Source organism: Hoplias malabaricus, chromosome Y, assembly GCF_029633855.1.
Source record: "Hoplias malabaricus isolate fHopMal1 chromosome Y, fHopMal1.hap1, whole genome shotgun sequence".
Lineage (NCBI taxonomy): Eukaryota > Metazoa > Chordata > Actinopteri > Characiformes > Erythrinidae > Hoplias > Hoplias malabaricus.
This window is the reverse complement of record NC_089820.1, coordinates 49,217,240-49,243,794: the sequence shown is the minus strand read 5'-3', so window position 1 is coordinate 49,243,794 and position 26,555 is coordinate 49,217,240. Positions and strand designations below refer to the sequence as shown.

General features: G+C 38.6%; 1 protein-coding gene across 1 annotated transcript; it reads right to left on the bottom strand.

Annotated features, from left to right (window-relative positions):
• Nucleotides 1–202: 202 nt before the first annotated feature.
• LOC136678140 (72 kDa type IV collagenase-like) lies at nt 203–19,538 on the bottom strand. Its single transcript, XM_066656024.1, has 13 exons — nt 19,267–19,538; nt 18,783–19,009; nt 17,390–17,538; nt 16,060–16,188; nt 14,690–14,863; nt 14,248–14,421; nt 11,971–12,144; nt 11,673–11,828; nt 11,356–11,482; nt 5,314–5,450; nt 4,005–4,164; nt 3,174–3,283; nt 203–1,231 (listed from the first exon to the last, which is right to left on the bottom strand). Exons 1-13 carry the CDS (start codon nt 19,420–19,422, stop codon nt 1,101–1,103), a joined length of 2,004 nt encoding a protein of 667 aa, XP_066512121.1. The 5' UTR covers nt 19,423–19,538; the 3' UTR covers nt 203–1,100.
• Between the last annotated feature and the right edge of the window lie 7,017 nt (nt 19,539–26,555).

Sequence of the window (26,555 nt, the reverse complement as noted above, 5' to 3'; positions counted from 1 at the left end):
GCACTGTATAAAAATATGTCAGGTTAACGTGATTTTTAAGAAAACCTTCTGCATATCCTTCTGCAGTTGCTCCAGATTGTCCCATATATTTTCATGCATTCCTGTAGCGGTTATAAAGCTGTGCATGCCCAAATGAACATCTATATCCACATGTAGAGTTGTATAAGGAATAAAAAAAGACAAATATATCAATGATGTTGGACAGTCTGTCTTTATTTTCAGAATTACATGTAGTGACAAAGTGCACAAAGCAAAAAAAAAAAAAAAAAAAAAAGAATTACAATGGCAACTCAAAAGATACAAATAATACTACATATGATTAATCAACAGTATTTCCATTATACTTTCTTGTCATGAGTCCATCATGCACCAAACCCCTATACAATCTCAGGCAACCCGTGCCCTGAACGACCTCCTGAAATACTTTCATGAAAGGAATCACAGACATTTAGAAGAAAACCGAGTGCTACCGATATGTTTGGTCTCTGTGTTGCTGCAGAACACAATAAGAATCAATGTACAAAGTGCTTGCCCTTAAAAAATGTAAAACAGTAAACAACTGATATACATTAAAAAAAATCTGACTACATCTAACAGGCTATTTAAGGCAGTATGCTTTTCAAAACAGCAAGCTAATGTCTGAAACACTGCACAAACTGTAGCCATTTTCACTGTAATTTTGCAGTCCTACTTGAATCAATCCAGTTTAAGTGACAATATCTATATTACAATGAAAAAAAAAAACACTGCATGAATGTTCAATGGGGACATACCTGATGTCTTTGCAAATGTGGTATCTTACAAATGATTTATTTCTTTTAAAGAGGTCATAAAGAAAAAAAAACACTTTAACACTGAAAATAAACAGCAAATATCACACAGTATTACAATACAAAATTGTTTTATTATCTCTCTGGTATTTGACCATGTTCCATTACGGAACAGACCCAGAGCTTAATGACTATGATGAAGCCTCACAGGCTGGCTAAGGCTAGAGTGTCCTCATCTGGCATAAGGGAGAGAACAGTCTGATAACTCTGAGTGTTTTCATTCGACTGGACACCATGCTGGAATGTGATGTGGTGACACAAGTTTAAAGTTCACCCTGAGGCTGGAAACAGTGCACTTGCTCGGCAACGCAGCCAGTCCGTTTTCACCTCACCCACTTTGACGATCTTCAGGCTCTCGTCCATTTCCATATAGTGGGAGTCTTTGAAAAAATAGCTGTGGCCTGTAGAACACACAAGGACATCACAGAATGTCAGCACAATGCAAAGAGTATCAACAAATAAGAATGCTTCATAAGCCCAAATGCAAGAGCAGGTGTGCAGGCCCAATTTTTAATTCCTGTCTTATAACTGCTTAAATTAACAAATCTTGAGCAATTCCAGAACAATTAATAGTCTTAATATATTAATATCAATAGATATTGATGATTTGGTCTTAAGGTAACACTTAAAAACAAGCATAAATTTTACCTTTAGACCCTAGTTTTTTTTATTATTATTTATAATGCAGCAAACAGGTCTGCCTTTTCTGACTAGTCACCAATGTTTATTGTAACAGGTGTGGAATGTGGGTTTGTGTTGTAACATGCATGAATGTCCTGAAAAAGATGTCATCTAGAAGGCCTTTGATGCACATGTATCTTTCAGCACTAAATGCTGCTTTCTTAGATGTTAAGTGGTTAGTTAAGTATTCCTCATGTTCTGATAGAGTTCCTCTTTCCTCTACCTCCTCAGTGATGCTCCTTTGGGGCTAGAACATGGAATTCTGTGAGGTTTGTGAAAACACTAGTTGTAAAAAGGGGTCTTTAAATATACTTAAATTGAAATTAAAATGGTAATTTATTTAGGGCATTTTATTTGTCAAATTTATCCATAATTTTATATTTTCCAAATCTTATATTTTTCATTAAAATTATAAATAAGTCAAGTTAATAACTGAACAGTCTAGAAATTAAAACCTGCTTAAATAAAATCTGGATCCCATCAGTACAGTACATATGAATGAATCTGTCCAGAAACAAGCACATTTGTGATTAAAATGTTAAAATTCATTCTATTTTAACCAAATGAATGACTCTCTCCAGCTCATGTGATTTTCAGTATAAGCAAATACTAAAGTACAATCTGTGACCTGGCTGAGTACAAGATCTTGGCAGTTTCATGAGGTGATCTAAATAGCCTGAGCTTCCTGCAGCAGAGCCGAGGGATGAGCAAATACAGTAAAGTCATCAGAAGATGCATAATTAACTGTAAGGAAAGCATTCATTATGAGAATATTACGCTCGAAATAGTTACCAGTAAGAAGGTGTAGTAAACAGACAGTGGTGAATAAGTGTGTTCGTCAGCTCTGACACTACATCACAGCTTAAAGACCTGGCCTCTGCTTTCCAAGCATTTAGGTGGCCAATTACCAGCACAGAGGCTCCTTTCACACATCACACAGACTTCCTCTATTTAACAGTTTTCAACGTGTGTGTGGGTGTCTCGTCTCTGTGTAGCAGCATTACTTTGAGTTTGTGTGATACTGTAAGTAGAAATTCATATATATATATATATATATATATATATATATATATATATATATATATATATATATATATATATATATATATATTTATTGCATTTACTGCATTTACTGAACATTGAGGTATATCTTACTAGTGAATACTGGTACATATCCAGGGCTAACAAATAAAAAAGTCTGTAAAGTGTTGAAGAAAGGCACACACATATCATCTACACAATTGCCTGGTTTGTGCAATCTATGACTTTTGTGTTGCAAGTGAGGGAATGAGGTTTTAGCACAACTGGCAAGGATTCAGTTCCAGACTCAACAACAGCTCTTTAAAAAACAACCACCCCACTACATCCAACACCCACACGCAGGGTCAGAATACATATACACTGACCTTAAGAACAGCTTGCACCAAAACAAAATGTCAATACTTTGGAAAGAACACAGACTGCCCCTTAGTCTAAAAGATATATCTGATTTCCCACATGCCAATATTACACTTCAGAAATCTGTTTATTTGTTTTTTTATATATGCAACTGTAAATTTACAAAGCTTCCAAAGGCTGTCCAATAGCTTTCAGGGCAATCTGAGCATAATCATACCACCCCCATATAAAAGGTCTAGGCAGCTTTTTGTTCTAGTCTCTTACCATTTCCATTTGTACTCAAAGCAGCATCCAAATCGTCTGGAACACCATTCCAGGAATCAGCAATGAGTTTGGGAAAGCCTGTATCCATCTTCTTCTTGGCTTCATTGTACCTGTAGGTTTATTAGAACACAAACAAGGGTTGCTTGAAAAATCTCACTATTTCCCCTGACTTTCTAATTGCTACAAATATATTATACAGGTGACTTGGTGTGTTTCTTAAAAATGCGTGTTTGTCATGTCTACAATAAATTTTACTTACTTCTGTTCCACTGACCCTCATCCACTAATGTTTACAGATAATATTTGACAATAAATAATACTCTATTTCATGCTTTAGATGGGATTTAGAATGAGGGAGCCCTAAGTTGTGTGGTAAAAAAGGGGGGAATATATCATTCAAGTGATATAAAAATTATGATTCAATAGCTAGTCTTGATATTTCTGACCATTTTTATACTTAGCTTAAGTGTGTCCCTTATATATATATATATATATATATATATATATATATATATATAGCAAAAGCTGGTTCTTGTATCATAATATCATAATTGGCATAAATGGGCAGATTAGCTATCAAATGCATTATGCGTTGTGTTATTCTACATAGTCAATCAAGATGAACTACACATGTGATATGTTAATTAGAAATGTATAGGAAAAGGAATACGTGGACTATGTAAAGTCAAACGTATAATTAATTAATTCCTGCACCAAGTTCAGACACTGAAACAAAAAGAAAGTGCTTCAGCTTTGCTCCAGCACAGCTTTAATAAGTTCCTATTATAAATGAAAAAAAAAAGAACTGTAGTGGTGTGTTTGGGTTTGTACCTCCAGAACTTGTCTCCTGAGAACAGATATGTTTTCTTGCTCTTGTGGTAGGAGTAGGCTGCATCTATGCGGTGGAGGTCTGTAGGCAGGCCCATGGAGGAGATCTTCTTAGGGTAGCCCCTTTCCAGCGTACTGGCCGAATACACCCACATTTCATCACCTGTGATGCACATTCACATTGATTATATATTTTATTTTTATTAAACTTCACCTCATAAAACTTCATTCATTCATTATGTGTAACCACTTATCCAGGTCCAGAGCCTACCTGGAATCACTGGGCACAAGGCGGGAATACACCCTGGAGGGGGCGCCAGTCATTCACAGGGCAACACACACACATTCACTCACACACTCACACCTACGGACACTTTTGAGCTGCAAATCCATCTACCAACGTGTGTTTTTGGACTGTGGGAGGAAACCGGAGCACCCGGAGGAAACCCACGTGGATACGGGGAGAACACACCAACTCCTCACAGACAGTCACCCGGAGCGGGAATCGAACCCACAACCTCCAGGCCCCTGGAGCTGTGTGACTGCGACACTACCCCTCATAAAACTTGTTATTTACAAATCTTACCAAATAAGCTCATTCACTCATTCACATTTAGCAGGCTAAAAATATCTCCATAATGAGAGACCACTGGAGTATTATAAGAACTGTATAAGAGTTTTGCTTCAATAATATTGTGATGTTGTTAAGGATTTAAGGGACTGAAGAAGTGATTTGACATTGTTTTTTATTCTGAAAATGTTCCTAGTGCACTGTAATATTGTCTCTAGCAATGCTTTGCATTCTGAGGAGTTTGATATCCTCTGGCCTCAACTTTACCATCATCTTTTTGGTTCAGTACTCATTATTCTCCCATACAGTATAACATTGCATATCTAAGAAACAGCTGTTTCTTTATTATTCCTGGCAGAGCAATTTATAAAGTTATCATAATACAAACCACCAAAGTTCTGAAATGCCAAAGATAGCATTTGGAATTAAAAGTTACAGAGAAGCACAGATATATAAATCTCAGAATCCTGCTGAACTCTGTATTCCATAACCTGTGTGTAAGAAATTCCACAGTGGTTATACAGACCACAGTCAAACAGGACATTACACTACTCAGTGTTGAGTAAAGGAGAAAACGTATAAAATATAAACATATAAAATCATCCTGCTCAGCAGGATTCCAAAAAAGCGGCCTTAGTGATGTTTACAAATGTTTACATTATAAAAATGGCTGCAGTGATAATATAAACATTATACAATACCTATAAAAAGTGCAACATATGAGCAATAAGGGCAGTGTACCTGCAAAGAACACCGTCTTTTCCTCCAGAGGGTTTTCATAGGCAGCATCTATTTTCTCAGGGAGCTCACTCCAGAATGTGGCCACCAACAGGGGTCCTGATACTTTAGTTTGTGGATTTGGTGATCTGAAGAGGAACCTGGGACACACAGAGAGAGAGAGAGAGAGAGAGAGAGAGAGAGAGAAAATTAACTAGACATGACATATGAATTGCTGAACTTGAACGACACCATAAACAAATCAAAATGGAGAAACCAAGGGTGGGGGTTATGAGTAATCGGGCGATATCACATCAAATGGAGAAGTAAAATGGCAGCCAGAGGTGAGAGAGAGAAAGAGGAGGAGTGAGAGACAGTGTGCTTGTGAAAGAGAGAGAGTGTGAGGGAGTCTGTATTAGTAGATCTATGGCTTGGCCACAACGGGGTGATTCATTGCAGCATCTGTTTCTCGTTATGGCAGCGGCTGAGAGCAGAGCCAGCGGAACAGGCTCAAACTCGCCCGCTTTTCCAACATTCAGCACAGCAACAATACCCACTTCCCCCACCAGCCCCCTTTCCACTGACCTATTTTTCAAAGGCCAAAATATTTCAGCCTCTGAAAGGCAGATCCGGCCACTGCGATTTCCATGCACAGCAAATACGACCCACTTCTGGTTTGTGTGCTAGTGTAAACATTAAGTTATTATAGCCATCCTTTGGTTCACATATGAAGCAGAGGAATGTACTAGACAGAGGAGGACATGTATATCTAATTTTTTTCTCAAGTTGAGCAGCCACATCTGCTGTTTTGACATCGGTCTTGTTACTAAGTCCTTGATGCATTGTGAAATGGTCTGATGATTCTCTGTTGATTCCCCAATGCTTTAGAACCGTTTGAACCGTAGGTTAAGGGTCAGGCTTATGTTCTGGATTGAGATTAAAGGTGAGGCTCAGGGATATGATGAATATTAAGAAAAATGATAGTACATTGAACACATATATAGCTCAATTTAAGTTAAATGTGTGGTTAGAAACTACAAAGAATCTTCAGCAGACAACAACAAACAGAAGACTCTCTTATCTTATCTCTTGTATGTCGTTACTATGAAGTGCTAAGCCTAGATATTACTTCAAACTAATTAAAAGAAGAATCTCTTCTCCCCAAATAGACTCCAGACATGCTGGAATAGCACAAAAGGTTTAATAATAGGTGATCAAATGGCTAGCCTCCAGACACCACTCCCTGTTAGCACACAGTTAGCAGCAACTCTCTGCCCTCAGTGAATTCAGACATGTCAGCATTCCCTCTTTTTACACATGCTCCAACAGGACTACTCGAGCTCTTACGACTCAGTGGAAAAGTCCAGGACCATAATTAAAATAGAGATAAGGAATGCATTAATCTAATATGATACATTCCAAGCAATAATAAAAGAAGGAATGAGAACCTGAAGACAGCTGCACAAATACAATAAAGGATGTGAGCCACAGAAAACTCTTTTACCCTCTCTCTGTTTCTCTCTGTCTCCCCAATGGTTTAAACAGCTGTGGCAAGTGACCCAGCTGTGTGCATATCTGAGGGCTAAAGTCATCCTGCCTCATAGTAAAGTGAGCCTTTTTACTTACTGACTCTGGGTTTTCAGGACCCTGCTGCATAATGTTTATTACAGTAACCCTGTCATAATGATATATCGAATCATTTGTATAACTAAGCAGAGGTCCATTTATTTGCTCAGTATTGTATAATAGTATTTAAGCCTTGATAAATTTTCAATGAGAGAAAAATAGCACTCATTTTTACGGTAGTTGTACAATGCAAATTCTGCCTGGTTAAAGACCCTCATTTTTTTACTAGGTAAAATAAAAGTGTGCTTAGTTTTCAAGACTGGATGTTTGTTTAGCTAGAATTTATGCCTACATTTTTACTCACTTGTTAGTTCCTTACTCCAATTTTACCCAACAGTGCCACCTGCCTCAGAGGAAAACACATACTTCCTCTGAGTCACATGAAGCTAACCTAGCGCACCTTTCTGAACTGCTGCGGAACACCACTGAACAGTGTACTTTGTCTCAGTAAAAACAAACAGCTCAGATCTGTTACATCAGCCGACAGATACCCTTGCTAACTGGACATTGTTTGGGAAGGAAGGGACCATCCTATCCACCCAGAGAATGAGGCCAGTTCTTGGACTTGGACATCACAAGGATTTGAATGAGGCTACCCTCAAGTATTGCAGCGCCTTTGTAACAAAGACAGCCTAAACATTTTCAATCTTTTAAATCTAAAGCCAACAATCTTGGACAAATTCAGCAGCTCAGGGGAAAATCCTTTCTGTAACTCCCTCAGGCTCTGCAAGAGGATAAAAAAAGTCCCCTAGCATTTATCCATTTATTTCGTTAGGACAATTAAGTGCCTCTGCTTGCCTAGCAATCATGTACATGCACAGCACATAAGAAGCTGTAGCCTAGTTGGTTATTCTAAGAAATAATGACAAAAATAACACAAAAAATTGGCAATTTTTACATCTCTCTCGCTTGATGTTTAAAGTGACCACTTACTAATGATTAAATTCTGCTATTTTAAGGGGCACCCATTGCATTCAGTTCAGCTTAGACACATCTCCAGTGAAAATCTCGATAGAAGTTTGCCAAATACTTTGCACATAAATAGTCGCACATATGCCTACAGTCACCAGACCCAATGCCAAACATGGGCAAGAAAGGTATTGGGCTGTGGAGAATTGGAAGCGTTCTCTGTACTTAGCGACATAAACTTATGGAATAAACTGGAGATACCTGAGCTCACTAATGCTTTTGTGCCTGAATTCAAATGCCTATATGTGCTAAATAACTGATTTGAATCAGTGCATCCTTAAAGTATATGGAGAAAGTAATTTTACATGTGAACAGTGAGGAATTGGCTCATTAAAGTCTAAGAGTGTTATAGAGCATATACATTACTGCCCTCAGTATATTTGTGTGGACCACTGATTATCATCGTTTGCCACAGAGGCGAAAGAAAACAATTCGTATTAAAGATAGGTCTGTGCGCAGGCTGGTGGGTGGTTCTCTTACTCCAGCAGCGCTGCTCTGAGACAACATTAGCAAGCTTCTCTGACTGAAAGCTTTTCAGTCCACTGCTGTTTGCTTTGGATGCTGATGGTTCCATTTAACCAACAGTGTGCGCATGTGTAGGTGGGCTTGCATCTAGTCCACCAGATATCTCTCTGCCACGTGTCTGTATGCTCAGGCCAACAATTTCAAAGACACAGAGAATTGTATTTTTTGGGTTAGCTGCTCCCAACAGACCTGGTCCCTGACAGAGCACATCTGGAGTGAACGGAAGTCTGTATATGTGGATTGTGTGTGTATGTGTGTGTAGGTTTTCGGAAGACTGAGGGATATACTTGCGTCAATTAAACACTGTAACATTCACAACAACTGACAGCTAATAGCCACCTAAGCTAATCTGACAATTAATAACAAATTTCCACTTCTTTAGGTGAGCATTGGATGTGCATGAATTACTCTACTGCATTGAGCGTAAGTGGAAGAAATCTGTTCTGGAATTTCACTTAAATTCATTCGTAAATGTTACCTAAGTCAGCTTAATATAAAGCACGAAGGCACCTCTCAGATGCAGACCCTTTCACTAATGCCCTATTTGTTGATACACTGGAAAGTCTGCAGCAGACGAAAGGAATGTTTTATGTGGGTCATAATTATGTAATTACAATAAAACACTCCACAAGGCTGCTGTAAACTGCACAACAGACAGAACACACTCTACACCATTAAATATGTAAAAGTCAGTCTAAACATTCATGGTGGATTCATTGCCGGACGTCAGAAAACAAATAAAGCTACACATGTGGAATAACTTGAATTTTGTTATAACAACATCATTGTTATAACAACATCATTCTCTGAAGTACTTATGACATTATTATTCCTGTTTTATGATGAGTTCAAACATATCTGATTTAGTGTTGGAAAAAAAACTAGTTTGGACTTTCCCACTGTGGTGGCAAGCTCATTTCCTGGCAGCAGATTTTTAAACCAAACAGAAACAGATGAATTTATTATGCTTTGCCTGGGAGTTGAAGATGACGGGTACTGATTACCACTCAAAGTACGCTTTGCTCAAGTTTTGCTGCTCTAAGCTGCGATTTGTGAAGTTCTTATTAAGTTAAAATGTTTATGAGAAAAGAGCATAATTGTGCAATGATTTCTAGATCAGTCTAGAACTTTGCAGTTTGCCTTTTTTAAACCTCTAAAATGTATTAGTTCTGCCATATTTGTTTAAAGGCGCTATAGGTTTTGTTTTTCTTGTATTTTTTTTTCAACAGTGTTCCTCTTATCATGATCGTGTGGGTTTATGTACTGTTGTAATTTAATTTTATGTAACCATTTTCCAAACTCTATTTATCCCTTTATTTTAATCAGTTTATGCTACTGTTCCTGGTTATGTCTTATGTTACTGTTAAGACTGATATATAAATTACATTTGTTCTGATTGGCTGCCAAATCTCCAGCTAACATCATATCACCATACATAGCGCTCTGTTCGAATAGTGTACATAATGGACATGTATGTGATGGTTACACTGGGATTTGAATTATTTCTGCAACTGTTCCTCAGCTGCAAATCTTGTAGGACGTTCTTTTTCAGATCTTCATTGAATTCTTTGGACCTTCCCTTTGCAGTATGTACTGGTCAATCCTATGTGTACAGACAAGCACTTTTTATACAAGACACTTCCAGCTAGTATAAGAGGCTAATGTTAACCATGAAGTTAAAATTTATTTTGGTGCATTCAGCATCACCAAATTAATACTTTAGGCATGCATAGGCATACATTTGATCCTGTATTGATTTCAGGAAACTGAATATAAATTGAAATGTGAACATTAAATTAGTGAACATTTTATAATAAACATTTACGCTGTTCAAATCATTCAGCCACAAAAGAAGCTGTAGAAATGACTGGACACCTAATTATGCCATAATGCACATGTCTGTTAAGTATGTTAAGTCTATTATGTATGCAAACTTAAGAATATAACTCTGCTATTGTTGTTTTATAAAACCTAGTCCATAATTAAAACTTAAATATTAAAGATGGAATGAATAATTTAACAAAGAGTTTTCACACAAAATATTTATGTTATGGTTAGTCTTTTATAAGCCTTTTCATACCAGTGTCACACCTTGGCCCTGTCCTGTTTGTTGTTCGCACCATGTGCTTAATAAGCACATGGCTGTGTTTGTTTTTGTTTCTGTCTCCACCCTAGTCCTGCCCTAGCTCCTCCCCCTCGTTTTCTATTCCAGGTGTCCCTTGTCAGTGTCATATATTTAGGCTCCTTTGTGTTACTTCCTGCTTGTTGGACATTTGGTTTGATTATAATCTGGTTTGCTTTCTCCTTGTTCCATTTTCGGTTGTCTCGTCTGTTCCATGATTTTTTTCTCTTCCCTTTGTCTGTCAGTACCAGTTGTCTGTTTAACTCTGTGTTCATGTTTAGTCTATTTAGCTCTCTGTGTTTTAGTTTACTCTGTTTACCTCTGTCTCCAAGTTTCTTCTGTTTAGCTCTTTGTGTTCATGTTTCATCTATTTAGCTTTCTGTGTCCAAGTTTAATCTGTTTAGCTCTCCATGTCCAGGTTTAGTCTGTTTAGCTCCTTTGTCTAAGTCTCAGTTTAGCTCCCTGTGTATTGTCTCTTTGTCCATATCTGTTTTGTTATCTCTTGCTGTTCAAATAAAGTTTGTGTTATAGCATTTGCGTCCACCTCCGTCAGTCTGCCCCCAGTCCTTACAAACAGCTATTTTCCTTAAACTTCCTTAAAGCATAATATATCTGAACAAGACTGTAAAGAGATATAAAAATAAATTAATTTAATATATAAATTTAAAATGACTTTACACACATGAGAATGTCTATTGCATTCGCTGAAAATATAAACCTGTAAATATCACTAGTAATTGAACAAATTGTAAACAATAAAGTTCAGATTAGTATTTTGATCAAAAGATGGCTCAAGAACTTCCTCAAGTGCATATGAAAATTACCTGTCCTTAAAGAAGAAGGTCTCCCCTCTGATCTGGGCTATAGCATCAAATATGATATTCTCACTGCAGATATCCATAGGAGTTACTGGACCCTGAGTGGGTGGAAGGGGTTTGTCTGTCGGCACACCTGTGAAAAATGTAGAGGTTATAAATGGGTCAAAGTAAAAGTGGGACAGGCAAATGTTTGAAGTTTGAGTTTTTGATGTATTCACTTGTGCTTCTACTCACTATACATTTGCTAGTATTTTCAATAGTGGCAGTTGCATCCAAAAAAAATTATAAATATTCTTGAATTCCTTCTGACATTTTGGGCTTACCATAGAGGTGCTGGATGCCTTTGACGTCATCGTTGGAGAGCCTGAAGTACTTTGTGTAGGTGTAGACTGGGGCCATGAGAGCGCCAGGATCCTCAGAGTGCTCCAAACCCAAAGCATGACCAAATTCATGAGCCGCCACAAGGAAAAGACTGTAGCCTGGAAAACAGCCAAACACTGGTCTTTGTACAAAGATTGATTGAACTAGCTCTAATATATCATGTTATATATCATGTTTCAGATCCATAACAACCAATGGTATAAAGGTTTAAAACGGCCTCTCAGATCTGATCACACACACCTTGATCAGGACAGAAGCCCCACTTGCGGTCATCATCGAAGCTCTTGGTGACAGCGCACCACATTTTCCCATCGCTGCGACCAGAGGTAGTGCACGCATCATAGGTTTTGCCCAGGAAAGTGAAAGGGAAGACACAGGGAGCACCTTCAGAGTTCCCTCCAACTGTTGACATAGCTGCATGAGAACAAAAGGACATGAAAGATTAGCAAAGTGAAAAAACCTATAAACATATAGTCATTTTTTAAAATAAAATACTAACATGACTAAAGGAAAATAGTTGGGCATAAGAGTCAAATTTTGTCCTCTTGGGCTATGTGCACATTGACCAATTCTGACTATTTTCTTTGGGTTTTCTCAGGCCTTTTTAAGTGAAAGACTGGAACTAGACTCTTTTACTTCTTTACAATTTTGAATACATATTTCCAAGGGTTTTATTTTCTTATATATGGGTAACAGAGCCTGGATTAAGTAATACAAAATGTTTTATCTCTCAGTATTTAAAAAAAATGAAAATCCTTGAAAGGTTTTATTTCAGTTGGAAATGATGAGCAGACTTCACGGTTTTATGTTAAAGTCTTGGACCCGTATCACTGTAAAGCTGCTTTTTAACAACTCTCTTTTGTGAAAAGAGCTATATAAATAAAATGTGATTGACTGATGATTAATTGAAATCTTAGCTGGCTGTTCACATTGCTGCGCCTCCAATATGGCTTGGATTTTGATGGCACATAGAAAAGGGATCAAAATGTGATCTAAAAAGTGAGATAAATAAATTTATTTAAGAGATTTAAATAAAAAAATGTAAATATGCGTCACATATAAATAAAACATTTTGGAGTAATATCCTGACCTCATCCAAAAGTTATATAGTACAATTTCTGCAGTGCTGAGGCCAGTGTAGCAATGTCAGAGGCTTTATTTTCACTATTACAAGTCAATGAAGATTTTAAAGCTGTAATTTTAAAGTATAAATATTACAAATTGTTCCTTTAATTAGCACTGTTAGTGTGTAAGCTGTACTCACTATAGCCCTGATCACACTGAAGCCAACAATAAATTAATATTTTCATCTTGACAGGAGAAGGAGGATTCTAGTATCTAGGGTGAGATTAATCAAGTGAGCATCCGTCGTTAGGAGACCAAGATGGCCCACTGGTACTTAACAGCAAGTCTGTGTTTTGGCCAGGACTGAAATAACAGGAATCTCTGTAGCAAACAGGAAAAGAAAAGCTCTGTCCTGAATACTCCAGGGGTGAGGATACAACAGAGTCGGAGTGAGAAAGAGATATCAGAAGCTTTTACAACAAAAAATGTCTTATTTAAGAAATGGAAGCCTGTCTTACCCTGCTTTACTGAGCTTTTAATTGGAGACATGGCTGGCAAAGCCCAAGGCTTCTGTTGTTTTTAAATCAGGGGTTTATATGAACACGCACAGGAGTGCGTGCACACTCACACTCTCTCTGACACACACAAAAGAAGTTGCATTTTCAGTGAATTAGATCCAGATGAAGAGGCCTTACTCTCCTGGTTAGCTTTAGCCAGCTCTCTGACATAATGGAAAATAACAACTGCGAGCCCACAATGAAAAAAATAAAAATAATAAAATTTAGAACCTTCTTGGAGACTACAGGAAGAGTGGAAGCCACAGTTATGAAGGTTTTTGTGGGCAGGTTGTTTCACACTAGGCTTATGAAAAAAATGAACGTGCCACACAAGTTTTATAGAGATATGCCACAGAAGAACTACTTGTGGGTCCCTGCAGAAACTTTCATGGATGAAGTAATGTCATGTTTTTTTTTTTAATCAGTCACAAACACACCTGGTAGTACAGATCCACATTTTTTTCTTTAAAAGCATTTAATTTGTAAGAAGTAAGAATATTTAAGATGAGTACCTAACAGTAAACTACCATGCTCAAACAATACAAGAAATTCCTAGAAAACAAGTAGAGGCAAAATTAATTAATTTAATTTTAATTGCTTGTTGGATGTGTCAGGGCTGTTTAAGGAAATGTCTGAGAAGGATTTTTACCACCGGGGCCTAAATTTGCCCCTTCTGAAACATGACATCACACTGTGAGAGGATGTGGTATATAATGATAGATTTGTTTCAGGATTGTTTATCTGTTCTTGTACTTTAACCTTTCCTAGAACCACACATCCATAAAACACATCACTGAGAATGTGTGACTCAAAGCAAATTTTGAAACCCAAGTGTAATATTACTCATATATTTGTAATGGTTTAGTGAGAATAGAGAAAGGGAATGTAGATGTACCGGTTTCAGGGCAGAATCCATATTTTGTGTCCTGATCATAGTTCTCAGTAGTGGCACACCAACGGTAACCATCATCTCTGCCTGAGGTGGTGCAGCTGTCATATTTGTCCCCTTGGAATGTGAACGGGAACTTACAGGGGGCGCCATCTCCATTTCCACCCAATGTAAACAGCACTGTAACATTAGAGGTACGGCATGTTATTTATAATTACCAGTGTTAGACTGACAGATATTGTGTTATTTAAATTTTCCATGAGAGTCTTATCAGGTTTTAGTTTTCTTCCAGACCACATTTTAAGTATATGTCAATTTTATGTTTCATGTGTCATTAACAGCCATGCAAAAATTGGCTTTAGAAAAAAAGTCAAATAAATATTCCCAGACAATGGACACTCTTAGAAGATAACAATATGTGCTGTATCCAAGAAATCAGGCTACTCACACTCATGTGGGCAGAATCCATACTTTCCATCTTCATCAAAATTGTAGGTTGTGGAGCACCAAAGGAAACCATCATCACGGCCCTGTGACGTGCAGCTGTTGTATTCCTGCCCCATGAAGAGGAATGGAAACTTACAGAACTCTCCTTCTGCATTTCCAAACTTCACCTTTACAACTACAAAAAGCAAATAAAACATTTAAATGAGGTGTTTCTATCAGTGTCAGCTTAAAAAACACTATATTGTCAAATGTATTCACTCACCCATCCAAATCATTAAATTAAATGCATGCAGACAGCTTCTACAACATTAGTGAAAAAATTGGTTGATCTCATGAGCTCAGTGAATTCCAGCATGGTGCAGTGATAGGATGCCACCTACACAACGAGTCCATTCGTGAAATTTCCTCGCTACTAAATATTCCACAGTCAATGATCAGTGGTATTATATCAAAATGGAAGTGATTGGGAACAACAGCAACTCAGCCTTAAAGTGGTAGGCCGCGTAAAATGACAGAGCGGGGTCAACGGATACTGAGGTGCATAGTGCACAGAGGTCGCCAACTCTCTGCAGAGTCAATTGCTACAGCACTCCAACTTTATGAGGCCTTCAGATTATTGAATGGGTTTCCATGGCTGAGCAGCTGCATCCAAGCCTTACGTCACCAAGCTCAATGCAAAATGTCTGATGCAGTGGTGTAAAGCATGCTGCCACTGGACTCTACAGCAGTTGAGAGGTGTTTTCTGGACTGACGAATCATGCTTATCCATCTGGCAATCCAATGAACGAATCTGGGTTTGACGGATGCCAGGAGAATGGTACTTGTGGTTTGGGGTTGTTTTTCAGGAGCTGGGCTTGGCCCCTTAGTTACAGTGAAAGGAATGTTTAATACTTCAGCATACCAAGAGATTTTGGATAATTTCATGCTCTCAAATCTGTGGAGACAGTTTGGGGATGGCTTCTGCCTGTACATAACTCCAACATAACTGTGCACCAGTGCACAAAGCATGGTCCATAAAGACATGGATGAGCAAGCAATTGACTGATCTGCATTAAATAGAGTGGACACTGCAAGCCAGGCCTTCTCACCAACATCAGTGTCTAACCTCACAAATGCGCTTCTAGAAGAATGGTCACAAATTCCCATAAACACACACCTAAACCTTGTGGAAAGCCTTCCCAGAAGAGTTGAAATGGTTATAGCTGCAAATGGAGGGCTGGTAAGATTTAATTTCCTTAAACCCTTCGGATTAAGAATGAGATGTCACTCAAGTTCACTCAAAAATCCAGGCTCAGGATTCTGCTAAATATGTGGAGAAATCTCAATCATGATTGGTTTTTCACTATTAAAAACAACAGAAAATAAGAATACCTTGACCCTCTCCCAATGTCCACTGCTCGTCATCATCAAAATGGGAGTCTCCTCCAATCCCAGGTCCAGGAGCAAATGCATGGGCCAAGAGACCATCCTTCCCATCAAATGGATAACCATCACCATGTTCTGTGGAACAACCCAATGCAAAGTCACCACCTACAATGTATTTTACAAAGCATTTTCCATTTTCTGATTGTTCCTGTTAATCTGTTGTTGAACAGGACATGATGCTATGAGATGTTTATCACAAGTACAAAATCTAATGTTTAAGCTGATTAAAAATATGGCTGAAAATTATAGCACCACTACTAGTGGTAATAAATATGCAGATGTTTATGAAAGCTGGTCTAATATTAAAATTATAGCCATATTATAAGTCATACTCCATTGAATTGTTAACGTAAATTTTCCGATAATAAAACATTTGCAATGTCTAGTAAGTAATGAAATTATTTTAGAAATCAAAGTAAAATCATTTATACGTGCAGGTATCGGCCACATCGAGATGTTAATAGCTGTTTATCCATACTGGCCTACAAACTCCATAATGGCGCATCTCTACTTCAAATCCAGCTGAGATTCATCACCAGGGTTGTGCAAAGATTATCCATGTCATGTTTCCCTTTGAAATCTGCAGCATCAGCTCAATAATGTTTTCTTCCATCTTACCTCAAAGGTCTTGCTAAATAAATGTCTTCATATGTGAGTAACTGTCTGGTCATTTCTTTGGACAATGTGGATGTCATGAGCCACAATTTCCAGTCCACTGAGCTGCACTTTGCCTTTTCACTGTATAATTTAAAATGGTTTCAAAACCACAGCTAAGGCAGACAGTCACTTAAGTGACTATACACACTAGCCATAAGCTGTGTGTATATCTAGCAGTCAGTAACACATACTTACATTTCTTTAAGAAAACGTGGCAAAATAAATAAATAATTTAAAACATTGTCATGTCAAGAAAATAATAAAGAAAACTCACTGCCTGTTATTTCAAGAATTGCCCTGTACACATCCTGACGCTCATAAAAGAGAACAAACAGCAGGGGTATAAAGCCGCCAGCATTGGGCTGTGAAGCAACTGAGCTGCATTCTTTAGAGTGACAAAGCATCATTCTGTATTCCAGTAATGTTCAGTTCAGTAAAGATTTCCCAGAAAAGAAGCTGTTACTACAGCAAAACAAGCCAGTTACTACCTAATATCATCCTGGATTAGCAGGCTGTCCACAGATATATAGGCCATATAATGCCTTTAGTCTGCTCTTGGCCTAGGCTGCAGAGTCCATCCAGTTAAAACCACAAAAAAGAAAAGTGTGATTGTGGGTACCATTGCGTCCAAAGTTGATCATGATATCAGCCTCTCCATCCATGATACGCGTAAACTTGAGAGGAGTGACGTCACTCCAGACTTTAAAAGCACGGAAGAATGCATCATCAATGGTCTCCTCATCCAGGTCAGGAGTATGGCCCAAGATCCTAAACAGGATAGAGACAGTTATGCCTCCAAACTTTAAGCAAGAAAAAGCCTAGCATGAATAAACAGCCTTTCAAACAAAACTAAATTTTCTTTTGATAAAGCTTTGTAGTAGACTAGGTAAAAGCTAACATACTTGTTGCTATGATTCACTTACAAGAAATGCTCTTAAAGTTTAAACTGCTTTAGCTCATCTTACATTTACCATTTACTTTTCAGTCAATTATCAGCTTCAGCCATCGCTCACAGAAGCTCTCCTAGACAAAACAAACTATCATTTCAGCCACTTTGCTCTCTCTAATTAGTTCTGTTACTAGCAATGCTAGCACTATCATTCCGGTCAGATCAAACCACCACAGACCATTCAGGACATTCTTGAGACATTGCTAATGTTGTTCCTGTTCTCCAGCTGGGACGTTTTGAGCTTTGTACGATAAAAAACATTACTAAACCCAAATATGGCCTTCCCCTCTAAAACTCTTCACCCTCTTCAGTATATTCAGCTGCCAGATTTTTAGCCAAATCTAAAAACATCTGCTCCTTTCACCCCTGTACTCTCATCAGCTTCACTGGTCGCCTCTTTCTGAATGCATCCGCTACAAAATCCTTCTGCTGACTTATAAGGCTTTGGATGGATTAGCCCCGTCCTATCTTTCTGCTCTCTTTCTACGCTCATTTCTGTCCTCTGATTGTGCTCTTCTTCGAAGGTTTAAGCTGTCCACCATTGGGTGGTAGGTCTTTCAGTGTTGCTGCCCTGACCTTCTGGAATGCCCTGCATCTCTCTCTTAGATATTTTCCCTCTATTTCTATGCTTAAATCTCAACTAAAATAATTAAAAACAAGTTTTTTTCCCCATTTATTGTAAAGCGTCTTTGGGTTTATGAAAGGTGATATATAATTGTAACTTATTGTTATTATTATGTATTATTTCCCAAAAATGGGGGATAGCACTGGATTTCCAAAAAATCTTTTTTTTTAAATACCAGAATGGAATGTGTGTAAACAAAAAATGTTACATAAATTGTAGGACACAACAAATTATAGAAATACAAGGTGACCTCCCAGAAAACAAGCTGTGGGTCCAACAAGTTTTTTGAAGGGAAATTCCACCATTATTTCCAAGTTATTGAAATATTGAATATCTTAATAAATTAATTATTCATTAATTTTTTAAGTGAAATTCCCCTTTAACTTAGGAATGTCTGGAGTATGAACACAAAGACAAAGGTTAAAACAGTCTCTTAACCTGTATGTAATGTCATTCTTTTCCCACTTGGGTGATCTGTGGAAAAACTTGTAATTGGCCACATCCGGGACACCACAGCGAGGCTTCTTCATAATTTCAACCGTCTTCTGGTCAATCTCGCCTGTCTCTGGAAGAGCAAAAAACTTCTGCATCTTCTTCAGTGTGTCCTTCAGGACCATCAAGTTGCATCTGTCTTCTGGGCAGCCATAGAACTTATTCAGATAATGCTATACGTAACGTGAAAGACAGAAAAAAAAAAAAGAGAGAGAGAGATAGAGAGAGAGAGAGAGAGAGAGAGAGAGAGAGAGAGAGAGAGAGAAAGAGAGAGAGAGAGAGATTTTGGATCATACAGGACTGGCTCTTTTGACATCACATTTCAGCAAATGATCAATCACTACATATACCTTCATTGGAACCTTAAAACGAGTCTCTGAAAACATTATTTGGATGTAAACTAATTAGAATTATTTTATTATTTACTCACCAGTACTACTTCTTTGTCTGTTCGCGGAGCTGTGTCATCTCCTGGGAACTTGATAATGGGCGAAGGCGCCCCAAAGGTTTCCAGAGAAACGAAGATCTGCAGCAGAAAAACGTTCAGCATAAAACGCCCGCAGCTGGGAACGTAGAAGAGCTTCATTTCGAGCCGTGAGAGAAGAGCCTGGTCCGGTGAGAGGAACAGAGCTCTGTGCGCCCTGGAGCTGTAAACGTCTCTCTCTCTCTCTCTCTCTCTCTCTCTCTCCAGCTGCGCCCTCACTTTCAAGTGATGAAAACTTCGAGTGAGTTCAGTGAACCGATTCTTTCCCCCCGACCGTCTAAAAGAGTCATTTATTATAGATGAATCAACAGTTGACTCCAACTATATTTCAAACAACAGTAGGTAGCATATACATTAAAATTAAAGCGTCAAATTATTGTGATGCTCAACTACTTTGTATTATGGAGAATAGAGTCTGTCATTACTCCGGGCTCAGCACTACTGAAACTGCACTATGTAACCTTTGGAGCTAGACAGGAGCGGCCTTCTTGTCTTGCTACTATTTTTGATACGTTTTATTTTTTGCGTATCGGGCTGAGAAAGAAATGGCTCCCTAATCCCTAATGCTGAAAAATGAGGCACTAAGAAAAACATAAAATACACTTTTCTGTTGCTTGGTAATAATAATAATAATAATTGAATATTTGCTCATGACGTCACCAGCGCGCCATTATTGGAGAATGATCGCAGGAAAACTGAAGATATTTGGGTAGCAATGACATCACTAAAACTGGACAGGTATCATTCTTCACAGAGACAAACTCAGCAAGGACGCACTGAATGTTAAATTCTATGGCATTTCACCCGAAGGGCTGCGACAAAACAGTTCTACAGCGAAGTTGAGATGGCTGTGATTAATATTCCTTCACTTACATTATTTTTTTAAATCAATGATATTGCAGATCATTACTTCTAAGCACACAAACAAAAAACTGGAAGTTTTAAATGATTTTATTGATTAGATTTCAAAACACGTTCCTTATTTAAACGTTAACATGAAATAAATATAAGTGAGGAACATTGCCATGTTTATCCGCGTCAGGTTTGAAAACAGCCCAACCGTCAGTAGATGGAGGAGCCTCTGCTCTGTCCCGAATAGCACCTTACTCCCTACACAGTGAACTTCATGGATTGGTCCTACGCCCAATGCAATAAATATAGGAAGATATGAACCTTTTTATTTATTTATTTATTTATTTATCGTTACACTTATATAGCGCCTTTCTAGATAACCAAGGACGCTTTACAATCAACACTGCTCAGACCACCATTCCATTCAACACTCAATCCACACACACACACACACACACACACACACACACACACACACACTAAAGCCGATTGTGCACTACATAGGGTGAATGGAGTGAATGGAGACGGTTGACATGCTGCGTATTTCGTAGCTCTGGATATGTTAGAAACCCAAGCTCAGTTCAGCCTGCCCTGTGAACAGTGGCACATACCCGACGCTATATTTGTGGAATTTTGTCAAGCTGTTCGCTGAATTTAGAAAATGGACAGAATGTGGAGCTGTGTCTGTAAAAACACCGCACAGTTAACGGTTAAGTTAAAGTTGAACACTTTGGAGAGCCACAAGAGAGCAGTAAAAGAGCTGCATACGATAGTACTTCACCCCTTTGCTAAGAGTTTGATTTTTAACGGTTAAAACTACTGGAGAATGCGTAGTGTGGATGATGCATATTCCCATTTTCTTGCCACCAGTTAAACTCTGTCCACAGAACATGTCACCTCTGTTTACAAACACAAAATTGGTCTGACTTTTACTGGCATGAGCTAAAACAGCAGGGGTGGGTGGTGTGACTTGATTACACAACAGTGCCGCAACTGTTGGGTTAAGTTAAAAATTCCAGTATTTCAGCGGACACTGCTGCTCGGTTTAAGGTGGAACCGAAAATTAGAATCAGAAACTAGAGCAAGTTTCTGTTTTTTTTTTTTGGACACTGGTGCAGCAAATCCATTTCATTCCATTCCACCTTAAATGATCCAGAATTATGGTAGTGCTGAAGGCAACTTCAGCCTTATGTCGCTTCTTATTTAAGGTGGAGAGGACAGTTCTAACAAAACGCTAACTTACAGTACTTGCACATTTTTCCCCACAGCATTTTGCCATACTGGTTGTTTGCTCACTGCATGTGTGTGTGTCAGTGACATTAATGAATATATATAAAGGAATGTATTTTGTGGGGGATGCTCTCGTCTGATTGGCTGGACGCAGATGGGCGGCTGAGATCATATGAAGTCTGATGAAACAAGTTGAATTCTACTGAACTTTTGTAGCGCTGCAAGGCACTTTTGACACAACGCAACCTGTCTTTCAACGCGCGTGAGCGGCAGCTCTCGCCAATAAAAATTAATAGAATGCAGCGAGCTGAAGTGGCAAATGGACAAAGTTATACCTTAGGATTACTTTAAAAGGCAAATATGTAAACTACTTATTCATAGGGGCATTTGTGAAAGCACCTTGATATCACTGATATGGTATAATTGTTTATGTGATTTTGAGACTCCATGAACAGTATTCATTGAAAAGTTACATACATAATACATACATACATACATAAATAGTAATTAAAACCAAGTTTTAGATACGGCCATGATGCAACTCTTAAAGTCTAAGCACCACTTAATGGACCTCCATGAATATTTCACATTATTTTAGTTACTGACCTATATAAGTATGAATTAAAATGAAAATAGCAGCTTAATTTGCTTTAAAACGGACAATTTTATTAAATTGACGGAAAAACCCGAGCTCGCTACGGAAATTCTTGAACGCAACCGTGACGTCACTGGTGGACAACCGCTGAACAACGCCGCAGTAAAACACCGTTATGACTGACTGTTATGACAGTATCTCGCTAAATAACCAACATTATTCATGACAATAGCCTAGCAATAAGCTAAACTCAAATTTAGAGGTACCGTTATTCTGGTAAATGTGATTGAAGTCGAACTCATCCGACACTATAAACCTCCGTAACGTAGCCGAGTATAATCTGAGCCACCGAGTTTAGGGAGTCAAGCTAACGTTAACTAACACCAACTAAAACAGGCGAAGTGAGTGTCCTCACCCTGTTTACCTCCATGTTACAGAGGCTCTCGAACACCTTTCGTTGGTTTCCTTACATTTTACATGACACTTTCATAAAGCTGGTGCTTAGCCTTTAAATAAACAGGGAAAATCTTTCATTTGTTCAAAAGAGTCAGTTTATTAATGTAATAAAAAAAGTGGAAAATGATTAAGAAATATAGAAATGGCTTAAGACTGCATTTTTGTCTTCAATGTTGCGCTTTTGATTTCCATACACAGTTTTTATTGAATGTGAAATTATGATTAAGAATATTTTTTCCCACTTTCATTGGAGCTTGTTGGACTTTTTTTTCTAGAAATGCAGGGATAACTTTCTTGTTAATTGTACAACATTGTTCAAAATTATACAAAATTATCAGGGGTGATAATTTTCTCTCCTAAATAATATAGGCGTATAATCTATAGGCGTGTGATATCTCAGTTAATGTGAAATATTCTGCACATATTGCTCTGGAAGACTGGATATGAGTTTCACCACTCGAGAGAACACAGTCCCACTGCTCCACAGTGCAATGCTGAGGCCTTACCTCTCTCGCAGTATCAATATCAGACAAATGCATCTTTTAAAAGCTGATTCAGTTTATAAACCAGCTTAGGTTCTTAGAAGTACAGTGGGGAATCTTTATGAGGATAGGAAAAGACTTCCCTCTGGTGGTCATTGAATGACATCACACGTTTGCAGACAGCGTTCATGCAACGTTTATTCTGAGGTCAAGCAGATTGTCCCCGTTTGCTGCAGGAGAAGCCTATGCCGGTCTAAGAAGGCTTAACCCCAAATGGTGAAACTGTGCTCTGTGGATTTGAACCACAAGAGGTTGCGTGCCCTGGAGTAGAGGGAGTGGGAGGACATGCAATCTCACGTTAATTACTGGGACATTCCTAGCTTGGTAGTGCTCTCCATAGTTTATCTACTAGGTCTGTAAATGGTGTTGCAGGTCTTCGTTTTTGTTTGCTCTACTGGTTATTTAGTACACACAAGTTTGGCTACAATTTTTATAGAGTTTCCAAGCTATTACAGAATTTCCCTATTTTAATCAAATCAAATAAAACAACAACTTCACATTCACATCTGCAGAAAAATGGAAATTAATTCATTATTAAGGGTATTAATGAAGAGTTTGTCATCATCTGCTGCTGAAAGGGGCTCTTTTCTTCTGAACAGGCTTTGAACTATATGTTGGAACATTTCCATGAGGCCCTGATGGCATTAGGCCTTTTATATTATTATTATTCTTATATATATATATATTGTCTGGAGATTATGCAAGCCGTGGGTGGGAAACACGTTAGTCTGCAAAGAGTGCACCTTGAAGTTTGCAGTGTCTATAAACTTGGGAATATAGGTGCCTAAATAAGATATGGTAAATTTTGCAAACTCTGCTTTAATAATAACACAACAGCGCCCTCTGGTGGCGGATGAAAACACTGTACGCTTTGATGAGTGCTCAGTAGGACTTATTGAGCTTGACTAGGCCCGCGTATCCGCTCCTGGATTTCTTTTAACTCCTCTTGACATCTCTCTCTTTTCTCGTGTGGAGGATTAGAGCCGACAGTGTATTGATGTGGGCTCTTTATGAAGGAAAGCCGCAGGACTTAGTGAAGAGATCTAACAGTCAGAGAGAGCTCTCAAATAGGATTTCTTCTGCCTATCTCGCCCAGCGGATCTCTCCGCATTGAGCCAGTTAATTTTTCAATGCTGACTACAGATGCTGAGAGTAAAAACAGAGCCAGTTTGGCCACAGTGACGGACTCAGGCTTGTGGCTCTGCAGTCTGCCTTCATTTCATGCTCTGTCACATACAACCGTCTCATACTACTGACAGGAGAACTCTCTCTCGCTCTCTCTGTGCTCACTTCTCCCTCACTGATTGTGCAGAGTGAAGCTCTCTCCCCCATTTCTCTCTCTATCCCATCTTTCTCTCTCACTCTTTCTTTCTCCTGTCTCTTCTAAAGTGTGTATACAACCTCCCTTACCCAAACCGAATGCCTCAGAGCTTGTGAATGCAAATACATGCAAGAACAGGTGAAAAAGAGATGGAGTTGATAAACTTTGATTTGCATGTAAATTGTTTCTTTTTATTCATTGTGTTTTTGACTATCCTTTAGGTTGAAGCCATTTTCTATCTCTCTCTCTCTCTCTCTCTCTCTCTCTCTCTCTCTCTCTCTCTCTCTTTCTCTCTCTCTCGCCTCGAGTCTTCAGAATACCAATGTTCATCTGGTTGACTTGGGACAAGCCGTGCAGCCAGAGTCAGTCACCCACGCATGTATATTTTAAAATGAAATGCTTTACTTATGCAAAATGTCTCTGTGAGAATCAGTATCTTTCATTCTCAATGATACACAGCAAAGTCAAACATAATGTAATTGTTTCTAACACTTGTGGACTATTCCTCACAGCCAGCCCAGTATCCAACATGAGTTTTTGGACGGTGGGAGGAAACCAACACAGACAGAGTGTAAACACACCAAACTCCACGCACTAGTGACCAGGGGCAATTATCACAGCCAGGACCCTGAGACCCTGGAGCTGTGTGGAGCTGCGGTGCCACAGTTCCTCTACTCCCTCTGCTGAATAATAAAAGGTATGTGTGTGTGTGTATATATATAAAACACTAAAAGGAAAGGATTTGCATATTTTATTAACAAAATTTTTCCCATAATGAGTTCCCAGTTTATTTCCTTTAGCTCACATTTCATGTGTGTTCCCCTCTCTCTTCTTATTACAACATGTCACCTGGCCTCAGTGAGAAGGTTACTCAGTGAGGAGCAGACTTAATGAGACCTTTTTTTGACAGAAGATTACAGATAAAGTGTGATCTCAAGAAAGCAAGTACATTCCACTCCTTAATGTTTTTCTCCCTGCAAGTGACCGTCGGTATCATGTAGACAAGTTTCATAGCCGATGGGAAGTGAAGGCATGTAAAGCCTAGTACTGAAACACGGGATCTGCAACTTTCTTGCGCAGGATTCTATGCAGTCATCTGGGATTGCCATAAAAAAAACCCTTGACACCCGCTCAGTCTGTGTTCCTGAAGCACATCACTATGTTTTGGCTCTGTGTCATCTGGTCTGGACTGAAAGTGGTTCTACTGGGCTCATGATTTGGGCAGAAGGGGCTTTTTGGCATTTCAGAGAAGTGCTGGCCTGTTCATCTGGGTCATGTCAGAAGCGCTGTCAAACCCTCAGATGCGTCCCCTGCTTGGGACCCGCTCCATATGTGTCCACATGTGCCTCTGCGATGAGATGTCCCCTCTCTCTGAGCGCTCCGCTCTCAGCCCTTATGGTCTTGTTCCAGTTTGGATCCGGAAGTGTGCAAGCGCTGCACTACAAAGTGAATCACAGTTTATATGTAGTACAAGTGTACACTACAAAGTGAATGCTGGCATCTTTTTTTTATTTTGACAGTCTGAAAGTCACCCAAATCCCTGCGGGCTGAGAGTTGGATGAGTGTGTCATACACATGTCTCGCTCTTTCCAAATGGACAAAATTCAGGCTTCAATATGGTGGTCAGATTTAAAGTCACGAGTGTACCAGTCAAAAGTTCTGGTAAGTCATTGGAGGAACAGGGCTATTCACTGTATAGAACTATGTACCAGCCCCTACCTCTGCACAACACAAGTGGTGGTCTCAAACAAAAGGAGGCGAGCAGTTCTACTAATTAACTCTTGACGAGGCCACAGCTGTTCACTGAAAACCATTCCAGGTGACGACCTCGTGAAGCCTTTTGAGAGAATGCAGAGAGGGTGAAAGCTCTCATCAAAACTAATGGTGGCTACTTTGAAAAATCTAAAACATATTCTGGTTTGTTTAACACTGTTTTGTTTACTACATAATTCCATGTGTTCCTTCATAGTTTTAAAGTCATATTCATTTACAATGTAATATATATATATATAAAAAAAAAACTAAGAAAATCCATTAAATGAGAAGATGATTACAAACGTTTGACTGGTACTGTACAGTCACATTATGTGGAATATTACCCAAAACATAGGAAACCCTTCCTGACTGTGTGCGCCCAAACACTTGACAAGTACTGTATTTTTTTTTATAGTGACACTTTGGTAAATCAGATGAACACAGCTATAAAATAACTTCAGTTTCCACCATCACACTGAAGAGA

What these genes read in the sequence shown, in the direction of transcription:
- LOC136678140 (XM_066656024.1), bottom strand. Translation starts at nt 19,422, where the DNA reads ATGAAGCTCTTCTACGTTCCCAGCTGCGGGCGTTTTATGCTGAACGTT. An exon ending in CAGACAAAGAAGTAGTACTG is followed by an intron (nt 19,010 to 19,266) that starts GTGAGTAAATAA and finishes CGTTACGTATAG; the next exon opens with CATTATCTGAATAAGTTCTA. An exon ending in GGGCTTCTGTCCTGATCAAG is followed by an intron (nt 11,829 to 11,970) that starts GTGTGTGTGATC and finishes GCTGTTTTCCAG; the next exon opens with GCTACAGTCTTTTCCTTGTG.